We start from the raw sequence: 12,450 nt of genomic DNA on the forward strand, positions 1-12,450 counted from the left end.
GTGTGTACTGCCAAGAATGAGAGGCCAAATGACTCTGAAAGGTGGAAGAGGAGGAAGTAAACTAATGGTGTTGGTTGGGTTATTCCAGTTATTCTAATGCAAGCAGAGGGGACATCGCCTAATGGGGAGAAGGAGTTTGATTTATGCCTAGAGTAGTTGAGCTGCAATCTTTGCTCCAATCTGGATAACGTCTACTTGGAAAAAAAGATGCCTTCAGTGGAAAGACTTACATAATTACTCTAAACAAAATCAGTTATACTGATAAAACCACTCAATGAGTTGGCTACTGCCTGAAAAACTCTGTTTAACCAGTATACTTGCCATAAAAGTGATGTACAAGGATTTACTAATCAGCTTTACTAACCAGGTCCAGCAGAGCATACAGTACATGCTGGAGTGGAGCTCCGGTGGTAATTGTGTCTATAGCTGTATATGTCATATGACACTAGCATTTGAAGGAGAAGCAGAAATATTGTCATGTGTGCCGTGTCAAAGAGGTGTTAATAACAACTACAGACATCTCATTGTATCTCATCCAAATATTTCTAGCCTCGTTTACTGAGAAGGTTGTGTAATGTGACTGTGCTGTCTGTCTTCAACCCTCCACTCTGTATTATATGAACCTGTTGGCTTGTTTTAGATGCAGTTGAAGGAAAGACAGAAGTGTCAAATAGATTGAGTTTCTATGTGTTTTGTGAAAGCAGATGGTCAGGTGAAGGAGAGCTCTGTATTAGTTCTTTCCAACTAAAGCAGCAGCTTTTGAATACATTGTTTTACCCCATGAATTCCACACAAGAGAGCATGGGAAGAGGCAAGAGATCCAGCTGTGAAAGAAGTATCAGGCAGACCTCAGACCTTGTAAGACACAGGGTGATCTAATCATAAGGGAAAAAAAAAAAAACTGCAGGAAACTGAGTGGTGTCACTGATGCTAGTCAAGGACTACTCATTCTCAATGTGACTGCTCCTTCCAGTTATTGCTCATGGTCTGACTGTGGTTTGTCTTGGCTGTGCTAATTTTGTGGCCTAATCCTACCTGCCAAGTCAGCATCTCTCTTAGCTGGCAGCAGGAGCTGACTTGTGCTCCTCCAGGCAGCCAATTCCCATTCTGCTATGGGAAAATGGGAGCTGTCTGGAGCAAGCATACAGTACTTCTGTCGTCTGGTATTCCCTGTCTAAGCTTCAGATCATGGTTTTCAGGTAGCTATGCCTTTTAAATGCTCAGTTGGTCTTCTCAAAGTTGGTCTTCTGCCTTTGTTTCTTGAGAAGTGCCAAGTTCAGAGTGCTCTCTGAACTCATAGATGCCCAAGTTAGTGTATGCTTGCTCAGTGCTAGTTAAAGAATACTGATATTTATTCTTCTATTTTTTAAGGAATTAGAAATGATTCATTGGTAAAATAAGTATCTGAAATTCAAAAAGGGTCTCAGATGGGAGAATAATTACTTTTCTTACTGCACCTTGAGTATGTACCTATGGCATGGTGTACAAACCCAGACTTTTTCCCCTCTCTCTTCTTCAGGCTGTCAGCGCTCCATAGGCTTGTCCAATGGGAAAGCCAAAGTGTGCAGCTACAGTGGATGGTATTACTGCAGCACCTGCCATGTGGATGACAGCTTCCTCATCCCTGCACGGCTAGTTCATAATTGGGACACTTCTAAATACAAGGTAATCTTCCTGCAGATTGGCTTGCTAGCAAGTGAAATTAGTTGCTCCTTAGACAGGAATGCAGATAATTGCAACAGGTTTAAGGTTATAGGCATTGTCTGCTAATATTGTATTCTTTGTCCCTCTTGCCAGAATGACCCACACGCTCTCAACGAGACAGATGTTTATTTTTTTCTCACAGTCTCCTCAGCCAGGCCTAAGGCATTCCTCCACAGGAGCAGCCATGCTCCTCCTTCTTGGTAGCATCTTTTCCAGCATCGTCTATCTGGTTGTTCAAGAGACAGAGAGGGACAGAACACTGAAACCTCTCTTTTAGCCCTAATCTTTGCAGTTATTGGGCCCTTGAGGAACACCTGTTTCATGAGGGACTGTGGATTAACACTGTTTGGTGACAGATGCTAAATTGTGGAAGCCAGCACAGGAAACTGTCATACTCACAGAATCACAGAATCTTGGGTTGAAAAGGACCTCGAAAGGTCATCTAGTCCAACCGTAACTCAAACATGGTGTTTGCAAGGTCCAGTATGTCCTGTCTCTTTGCAGGAACATAGAGGAAACTAGAAGGACATTGCTATAGACTTCTTTGGACCAGACAGCCAAAATTAACATAAAGAGAAAATTACAAAGTTGTTCACTTGCCACATAAGCAGCTATTCTAAAACTCCTGTGCTCTGCTGTTTGCTGTTGCTTCAGTGGCCAGTTGCTAGTTAGGGGCAACTGATTACATGCCTCAAAGCATTATGACAGCAAACATGGTAGCAGTGTTGTTTTACCATCTCAGAGAGCATATACTGAAACAATAACAAACTCGTAAGGAATCCAGACCATGCTAGAGTTCAGACCTAGCAGCTACTGTTAGGAGAGGCTGTTTGATGTTTTGTGTCTGCGAATATTATTATTATGGGCTATTTGAAAAGGAAAAAAAAAAAACCCAACCAGTAAAAGCTCTATTAGAGGAAAAGCAGCTGTCTTGAAGTAGAAAATTTATTAGATGAGGGGATTATTAAAAGGTAGCCAGAGCCTGCCATCAGGAAAATTATAGTCTTATGCCATGAAATGCAAGATTCGTAAGTTACAAAGCTCCTATATTTGGAGGCAAAACTCTTTTCTTTTCCTAGAAATTAGGAATAAATATTTAAGAGTTCTTAATTTGGATGCATTTACCACGGACTGAACTTGCTCTCCCATGGTAGTGTAGGTAGCCCTGATATGGGCCAAGTGGATGGTAAGGCAAAGACCTCATATCAAGCTGCCAGTAATACTGCCAAGAAAATAAAAATTTGGTTTTTAAACCTGCAAAGGTACAAACTATGCTCTATGCTCTGTTTCCTGTGGTCTCGGTACAGGCAGCTGTGGCACAAAAAGAAATGGGACTTTCATGCTTAAGTGTTCATTGAAAAGATCATCTACTGTAATCTCACCATAATAGGGAGAATCATAGAATCATAGAATGGTAGGAGTTGGAAGGGACCTTTAGAGATCCCTGGGCGGGTGCAGGAGGTTCCTCCCCAGTTTGTCTCTTTCTCAGAGTGGTTTGCCTTCCTTATCTCCGCCCAGTGTGCAGATGAAGGGCACTTATCATTGCGTTCCCTGTCCTGCCCTGTTTCCCAGCTAGAGAAGTCATCAGTTTGCACTTTTTGTAGATGGACAGAACAGCTATGAGGTGGCTTGGGAGTATAAGCAAATTGTATGCAGATACTTCACTAGTCTTTATGCCAAAGTGCTCAGAGAGATGGATTTAAGAAAGGAACACTGTCCCTTAGGTAGAAAAATGCTGCAGCAACCTCAGCTATTAGAGCAGATCCTAAGGGAGGAAGGGTGAAGACAACATCATGAGCTGCAGTGGCAATATGACAGTTGAGCTGAGATCACTGACTGGATCTCCTGAACTCTATCCTGCTCACGTATAGCATTAAAATAACAAGTAGTTGTTGTTACTTTTATGAAATCTTTGGGGTTTTCCCCTTTCTGTTCAATTCTGCATACATGTGCTTTTGTTTCTGTCTCTGCTATAGTTCCTTGGGAACTAAAGCAGTACTTCTCTGAGGTAAAGCACACATTGCCTGCACTTATACATCAACATCTCCTTTCTGCATTCAGAAATATAATCTGCTGTTTGTTTCTTTTATATAGTCTGCAAGGCATCTTAGTGCTGGCCACTGCACTTACTAGTTATAATGAAACTGCATGATTCCTTAGTAGTGTATTGATTAAATGTGCTGATTTGGCAAAGACAGGTATCTTGTCCCACTTCCTTGAGGTGATCATGGTAGTAAGCTCATTTTCAAACTAAGATCACTTAATTTGTCAGCATTTCACCTTCCATAATTGGCCAGTGTGTCCACACAAAGCTGTACAGCAACATCCCAAAATAAAGCTAAACAACAGGGCTTCTCCTAACTGTACAGCCCTGCCCCTCACAGGTAGCACAGCAATGCCTGAGCGGTGGGTGACTTGCTCCTGGACAGACACACAGCATACCCCAGAAGAGTCCTGCAGGACATAAGCACATACTACATTTGATGGTTAGAACTGAAATAGGGCTTCAATAGGGCTTCGGTCTTCAAAAGCTTCTGTGTTTCACACAGTCCAAAATGTGCCTGTTGGTCCAACAAATGGAAGCAAAGTGAATGAAGAGTTTGAAAACCTGCACTCTTTCCCATTGCCACCTTTTCCCTGCCTCTGCCAGGGATATTTTGGGGTCTGTTCTATCTATCCCTCAAACCAATCACCAAGGTACTCTAGGACATGAACTTTTATGATGATACAATGTAGTCAGACATATTTCTCTTTTATGTTTCATCTGAGCAGCTACTGTAAACTAAACCATTGCATCAATTAACTAAGTTTTGCAAATGGCTCTAGAGGTTGTTTTCTGCTTGTGGCAAGACAGATAATAAAAAAAAAAAAAGAAGTGGCAGAAATCTGTAAAGTTGTCTCATCTCATACGTCTCATCTTGAAAAAGAACAATGCACTTAACACCTGAAAGCACATAGGTAGGAAAAGCAAAATCTCCTTAACTGCAGTAAAAGTTTTTTGAAGGGACTTGGCAGTTAGACATGTTTCTTCTGTCATAACCAAAGCATCAGTTCAGTCACCAGGTTCACATTCCTTGTCTGCTTACTGTTTTCATATTTGTGTTTTTCACATGTTTGTCTCTTTTCCCTTCTCACAATCTTGTGAGCATCCTTTCTTCCTTTTACTTAGGCTAACTGCTTTCCCCGTTTGCACACAAAAAACAGTGAGTATTGCAGTTTGGTTCGGGTGGCTCCCAGCCTGTGCAGTATGCCAGACAAACAGCAGGAAATGAGCTCCCTGTGCCAAAAGGCTTCAAGGGAGGAAGGATTCTGATAAATTGAATGCTGACCTGTAAGTTTGCAGCTTGTAGAAAAGAAAGGTCTGGAAGTGTTCTCCGCTATTCTTGTATGACATTTAAAGCTAAAACCCTGTTACACTTTGCATCTTCTCATTCCTCTGGCTTATTTAATAGGATTGTCTAGTCTGCCCGTTAAAACTGGGGAACTGTGAGTATGCGAGTAGATGTACTAGAATGTTGGGTGGTAGCAAGCTGAATTATTGTGACTGCTGGCCTCTTCCCATTAGAACACTGCATTTCAACTCCTTGTGATTTTTGCTATGGTTGGCAATGTGAGTGAAAGTTTTCCATGACCTGTGTGCCTGTGTCAGATGTGCAAAGTTTTCTGCTGCCTACCTGTCAGCCAGTGATGCTGGGCAAAGCTACTTTTCCTGCAATCAACACTACACAGGTGTGTCACATCAGCAAGGAAAGAGAAAGGTTTGCTTTGCTCCTCCTTCAAAGGCTGCATTCAGAACATGCAGCACCAGAGCCGCACAGTAATACTTCGTCATCGTAGTGCTCATGTATTACAGAGTCACTCAGATGACCCTGATTCTGGCTTTTGTTTTGTTTCTGTATGCTCAACATTGCAGCCTCAGGAAGGTTGCCCCATCCAGGGTATAAGTGTGCAGAGGCATGTGTGTAGTACTTACACAGTAATCACCCTCTGGTTCCTGAGACAGCAGGGCAGGCGGATGAGGAGCCTGGACCTTCCTCAAAGGTTTAAAGCAAGGAAGCAAGCCTACAAAGAACACTGGGCACCAAGTCCTCCTGGTAGGAGGTACTAGTTGTTGTACCAAGCATTCATGTGCCTCGTAGAGTATAACTTGAATATGTAGCTTAATTTGTTCATTGGTGGAAGAATAATAATATTTATTATAGATACAGCAGTTGTCAGGGGATGGCTGAGATATTGCAGCCAAGTAGTTTGATGATTGTAAAAGCAGGTGGCTTAACTGCAGTCTGTTTTGTGTGCTGCAGTTAGCATGTCTAACAAAACATCAACATGACCAGTGTTAGAAAAGTTGACATATGGGGATTTGTAGAGTTTGTTCTACAAAAAACAATTTGTCTGTGCTGCTCCTTACACAGCATGTTACCTCTGCTTCCATTCAGACAGTACAACTCCTTGTATGTGCATTATTTATTAAAAAAAAAAACGAACCAAAAAAACAGGAAAGCAAATAAGTTAGTGGGATGTTTAATACAAATAGGTGAGATATTTAGTACAGCTGCAGGGCCTGGGAAACCTGTAAAGTTATGTTCTGCTGCACTTAAAATTACACAATGTGTAGTTCTGGGTGAGAAAGCTAGCCTTCTCATTATTTCTTGTATTTTTGTTAGGCATTGTAGAAAGGTTACATTTAGGGCTGGCATTCTCTGCAAATACCTACTGACTTCTGTAGCTTAGGAAGTTGTGCTGGTTTTGGAAGTGATACTATTTACTACTTATACATTGCTTTTACCTACTTCCTACCTTACAGCATCAGAAGGAAAATATAATCTTAAATCTAAAGAGGGTATGGTGTGCCCTTTCTCCAGTTGTTAGCCTAATCAGTGTAAACAGTGGTATAAAGGTCTAGGGGGACTAATTGAACTGTGGAAGGAATAGTATTTCTGTAGCATAGTTTCAGGTGATTTCCAGCTCATTTCAGATAATCCCATCTTCTCTTTTCCAACTGTGATAAAATGCAGAAATAAAGAATGAGAGCGAATTTGGCCTTCTCACCTTGGAAACCAGGAGTATCTTTTCTAGTGGGAACAAAAGTCCCATTAATTTATCAAGATTACAGTAGCTCTTTGCAGGTGAAGATAGAACAGAGTGCTATCATGAAAAAGACATAAAGGAATTTCTTGAAGATGAAACACTGGGAGTGAACAAGTAAAAATCAACTTTATGTATCAGTATTTTAAAACTCACAACAATTTAATAGCCATGTTTCTGATTATTTTCTTTTTATGTGTTTTTAACCACACTGTCTGAGCAAGAAGCAAATGGGAATAGTACTTTACACTAGACTTCTATACTCTAAACACTGTCATTGGGTTTGCAGTGTGTGTTTCCTTTTCTGCTGTTGTACTTTGGCACTTATCACTTCCTTCTTGCCAAAAAGAAAATTATGAACAAACAGAAAAATATTAACAGCAAAGAAACTTGGTAATCAGTTTTTAGACGTGAAAAATGTAGTATAAGATTTTACCCTGCAGTGAAAATGCGTGTGGCTGCAAAACCTATACTTTACCTATACTTCAGGTAAAGAAGCAATTATCTCATACACTCAATTTTAATGTGCTTGATGAAGTTTGACTTGGATATAAGCAGAGAGCTTGTATCTTCCTCAGCTCTGTCTTCTTCTGTAATTGGTAAGAGAGTAAGTTTTCAGATGCAGAGAATAGCTGACAGATCACAGAGAATAGCTGACAGAGGGGAAATTCTGCTTAAAAAGAATTGAGGGGAAAGTCTAGCTGAACTGGTTACTTTATTTTTCAGGTATCAAAGCAAGCCAAAGAGTTTCTGGAATATGTTTATGAGGAGCCATTAATTGATATACAGCAGGAAAATCCCATGTTGTACAAGCATGCTGAACCACTGGCAACTGTTGTCCGCCTGAGACAGCAGCTAAAATCTCTCCGAGCCTATTTGTTCAGCTGCAGAGCAGCAGTGGCTGAAGATCTGCGTAGAAGGTAAGAACCACAGACAATGTACAGCACAAGGATGTAGTTTCCTGGTCATGTTGCTTTTCTCCTTCCTCTCCTGCCTCCCCAATCCAGTTCCGAAGGTGTTACTCATTTAGAAAGATACTGTGCTTCTATCTGCCTTCCCTGGGCAGCTGGGTTGTCTGCTGCCAAAGAAAATGGTTTTATAGGGTCCCAATATCTGAAGTTGCTCTTGACAACTGTTTGCCCAAGAGTCACACATTTTGGTGAGAGCATTTTTTAATCCTCCTCAGGCCATAAGCATTTTCAGTCAGGTGTGATACCTCATGCTCCTCAGCATGGCATTGCAGTGAGGTAGCCACTGTTGGGATCTTTGAAATACCTCACAGTATGGCAAAGCATGAGAGAGTCCAGAGTCAATCACCTGTCCAGTGCTTCTGCCCTGTTCTGTGATGTGATATCTCACACAAAGGCACAGGCCAGATGCAGTCCCCGGAACATGACCCAGCATATGATTTATGTGACGCCACAGCAGTTGTGCTCTTTCTCAACCACTATCTTTTCCATATATGTCATGGCTGTGCTGAGTGTTTTGTTTATTGAAAAACACGTGATCACAGCACAGCAGAAGGTGTTTCATTTTTGGTTTTCTGTGGTGGAAACAGTAGTATCTTAGTCCATTCAGCTGCTACTGCATTTTTCTAACAAGCTAAAAATTAACAAAACCATCAAGCCATCGTTGTGACTTCAATCAAGCCAAGTTACTTTTGCTGTGGATCTCCAAAAGAGATGGGGATGTGCCTCTGCCTACGCCATACTGTGACTTGAGTAGCTCCAGACCCGTGCAACTGGCCATGTAAATGCATTTGTAAGCATTTGTATCCCCCAAGTTTGTAAGCCAAGACCACAAATAGGAAAGCCATTGGTTTGAAGTTATGGGCTGCCAAAGAACAAAAAAGCAGATGTCATCACTGACTGTATTTTGAGCGTGGTATTTTAGGGATGGGGACTTGAGTTCTCTGGGAGGGAGTGGAGGCTGCTCTGGTGTCTTTATCCCAGGTATAAGGAGTGAGACTGTCTGCTGTTTGGTGTATAACCTATGTCATAGCTTTGATGAACAACCTAGAACAACTAAGGGAAGGATATAGTGACAGGTTTCTAGAGGCCACTACTTGTGTCAGACTCTCTGTGTGTTAATATGTGTTTGTTACTGTTCAATTACTGTTATTTAATAGGACATCTTACAGCATTTTAGAAGTTAGGAGTATTTCTCTTTTATTCTAGAGGATGCTATTTTCTTGCGTAGCTGTTTTGCTATTCAGTTACAATAATTTTCCTATGCTGTCCTCTCCAACTGCAATAAAACTAAAAAGAGAGTAAGATTTGTGAAGGCTGTTGTTCAGAAAAATACAGAAGATAAATTCTGATTAACACAGAATAAAAGAATGCCCTGATTAAAACAGACAGGAGGAGGCACAAGACTGAATGGACTTCTGAATGGACTTGCGGAAGAGATTGAAAGAAGAGAGATCAAAGGAGACCTAAGCAGAGAAATCAATGGACTAGACACAAAGGGATAAGGGAAAGCCAGAAGAAGGAGGAGATTCAAAGAGGGAAGGGATCTCAGGAAATTAAGAGTTAACAAAGAAACCAGGACAAAGAAGGAGCCCAAAAACCTACCTCCAAAAAGGAGAGATGACAGGTGGTAAGGAAATGCAGAGAAGAGGGACTTGACAGAAATATGTGCATGGTCTTTTTTAGGGGCAGGGAGGAGAGAGGAAAAACTTCCTTATATCAAAACGAAACACCCAGAATGACAGAAGGGGAAACTGGAAAATATTCTAAATATTCCTTTTTCTTATCTAAGGGTTCTTTCATACTGTCTCCAGTTAAAGCTCTCTGTGTTGGAGAGGAGGACCTCAGCCCAAAAAGGGCTTGCTTTTGTACTAGGGAAGTATCTCCAGTTTGGTACGACTCGTTAAAAGTGCTGTAAAAGCCACTGAAGGAATGTACAAAACACACCTTAAGAGGCTGAGCTCCTTGGTCTGTGAAGTCTCTGTTGGGGTGGGTTTGGTGTTCAGCTTGTCTCTCAGATCTCAGAAGTTTGCAGAGATGGAAAGAAAGAGAAGTTCTTTTCCCAGAAAGAGTTATTCCTTGCTCAAAACTAGTCCCAGTGGCTTTTCTTTTTGCATGTAGTATCACAATGTGCAGACATTCACTATCAATGTGATGGCTTTATAGAACACAGATGAAAAGTAAATTAAGAAAATATGTGATTTAAATTTCCCTTTGGCTCATCACATGGGCAAGTTGCAAGAAAAGGAAGAGTTTAAACAATAGGATGAGACAGCATTCCTAAATTTAGTACTGTTTCCTAGTTAGAAGTAAAATGCTAGAGGAGAGAATCCAGTTATCTGTCCTGATTTAAAAACATTCTTTTTCTGCTTGGTCTTCACCTTAGTATGTGAATGACTATTAATCACAAGAAAGTGCACACAGCATCTGGAAGACCTGTCAGACCCACATAAACAGACTGAAACAAACTGTTACTGTTGCTGTCTAAGGAGAACTAAAAACAGACTGATTCATTTTTTTGGCACCTTGCTGTCTTTGGGACACTGATAGTGCCTGCTTTATTAGGGAAAAGCAGATCACTGTGAGATTTCTTTTATTAATACTATTTGCATTATCATCTTCTTTAAATCTATATCTTGCTCTTCAACCCAGATCTCAAAATGAAGATGGTATTGAGGTTGGAAACTCTTGATGTCCTCTGGGAAGACAAAACTGTTTACAGTGCTTACAAGTCACTTTTTCTGAAGAATTACAGATGGCTATAAAGCAGGTTAGCTCAGGATCCAGTTGGCTTGAATATGGAAATGTTATTTATAATGCTTGGTGTGCACAGATAGGTAGGTACTTTAGTACCTTTGAAACTTGGCATCTAGCAGAGAACTTGGCTGAATCATACTATGAAGAAGCAAGTGCCTAAGTAAAAAGAAAGGAAGAAAACCAGAAGAAAATAATAGAGAAGAGTTACAAGAAATCCTAAAAGTAGCTGGAAGGCTCACAATAAAAGTGATCTTCATCAGTGACAGTGATTTGTTCTCACTTATTGCTCCACTGGATTCTAAGCTCTTTTTAGAGGGAGAAAACAAGAAAGTAATTTGGACTTGTCCGGGAGGAGAAATAAGGCCCTCCACCGGTGCATACCAGCAGTGAGATTAGCCAGCTGAGACTCTGAGCTTGTTACTGAGTTCCCTGTTTTACAAGGGACCTTATTATGCCTAGTTTGCCTGGCTGTCACCTCAGTATTGCAACAGACATAATTGACTGCAAATGTCTTTACTCAACAAGTTCTTGCTTGTTTTGGTTGCCTTACTTGTGAGGATGCTGTTCAGGCAGAAGCATAAAAGTCTGAAACTAGAGCCAACATAGAGTTGTAGAAGTGGAGTCATACAGATCTCATCTCTGCCTGCAGATTATGAGATGGTGGATGATGAATGTCAGAGGCAAACAAGATGGCGTAAATAAAGTTGATACCTGGGAAAGAGCAAGAATCTTAGAGTCTGTTAAATACTGAGGTTATTCTGTGAAGTTTATTCTGGTTTTGCTTTCTTCCTTTTATTTCTAGACATAAGACGCACTAGCAATGCGTCCATATGCCACAGCCTCTTTTCCTTTGTTCTTGTCATGGTTAAAGGTCAACAAACTATCAGAATAATTTTTGGGGGAAATCTTGGGCACCTCCATATCCAGTGTAGGGGAGGCTAATGCAGGTCAGCCTTGGAGCTCTCTCTGGGCTTTCTGATATCTCAGCTGTAGACCTGAACTTGCAGATCGGTGTTGCTAGCCCAGATATTTTAGACAGATGGCAGTGACACAAGGCACATGCTCTGCAGCACTTTCCCCCACACATTAGTGCTCATTGCAGTGCCTTTGCTTGGTAAGCAGGTCTTATTGGTGATGAGAAACTTTATGGAAAAAATTTCTCTCTTGTTACTCATCTCTGATGCCATTTGTCTACCAGTTCCAGAACAGCAATACATCAGTTTTACACTACCAAAATGCCAGTGCTGGCTGCATTATTTAGCATCTTACAGGAAGGCCAAATCAGAGCTTGCTATTGCAGGAGGTTAAAGGTACAGTTCCAGTGCTGCAGGTGTGTGGTCCTGGCTGAGCTTGACAGTCTGTCAGCACGATGCAAAACAAGCCCAAATTCAGTTATGCTGAACAATAGAGTCCCGTCAGTTCCTTACAGTGAGGCCTTAGACATATCACTTCTGACACAGGAGTAGATTACTTTCAAGATATTTGTGTGGCAAGTGGGGAACCCGTCTAAACACGTCACAGGAATCCTAATTGATCTTATGCAATCACTATACCACCAAATACGTCACATATGTGAAGCTGGGGCTATGTCATCTTTCAGACCAAGGACAACAGAACGTCATTAAGTCATGTCAAGATTGTCAAAGGAGATTGTTTTTTCCATTTTCTTTGTGATGGGTAGGCCATTTGGAGAGTGGAAAATCACAGAGCAGAGAACAAAAACACAACTCATGAAAGCAGACTGCACAAAGAAAGTTCGAGCAGGAAAGGAGCAGAAGGATGTGATTTCGTATGACCCAGGGCTCTGATTTCACACTAAGACCAATAGAAGAAGAAAATTGGGGTGACTGGAAAGAGAATGACAGAGAAACTCATTCAAAAAGAATAATCTGAATATCCTGAGCGGATCCAGTGTTTAAGACCAAACAACACCCCG

At 41.2% G+C, this 12,450-nt stretch overlaps 1 protein-coding gene across 3 annotated transcripts in view; it reads left to right on the forward strand.

The window, feature by feature from the left end:
• The window catches only part of PLEKHM3 (pleckstrin homology domain containing M3), a 92,915-nt gene that overhangs the window by 35,334 nt on the left and 45,131 nt on the right, over positions 1–12,450 (forward strand). For all 3 annotated transcript variants that reach the window (XM_062002819.1, XM_062002818.1, XM_062002817.1), the window contains 2 exons: positions 1,520–1,665; positions 7,516–7,709. In XM_062002819.1, the coding sequence (XP_061858803.1) occupies positions 1,520–1,665; positions 7,516–7,709 (340 nt within the window). The remainder of the gene's footprint in view (positions 1–1,519; positions 1,666–7,515; positions 7,710–12,450) is intronic.

Source organism: Colius striatus, chromosome 9, assembly GCF_028858725.1.
Source record: "Colius striatus isolate bColStr4 chromosome 9, bColStr4.1.hap1, whole genome shotgun sequence".
NCBI lineage: Eukaryota > Metazoa > Chordata > Aves > Coliiformes > Coliidae > Colius > Colius striatus.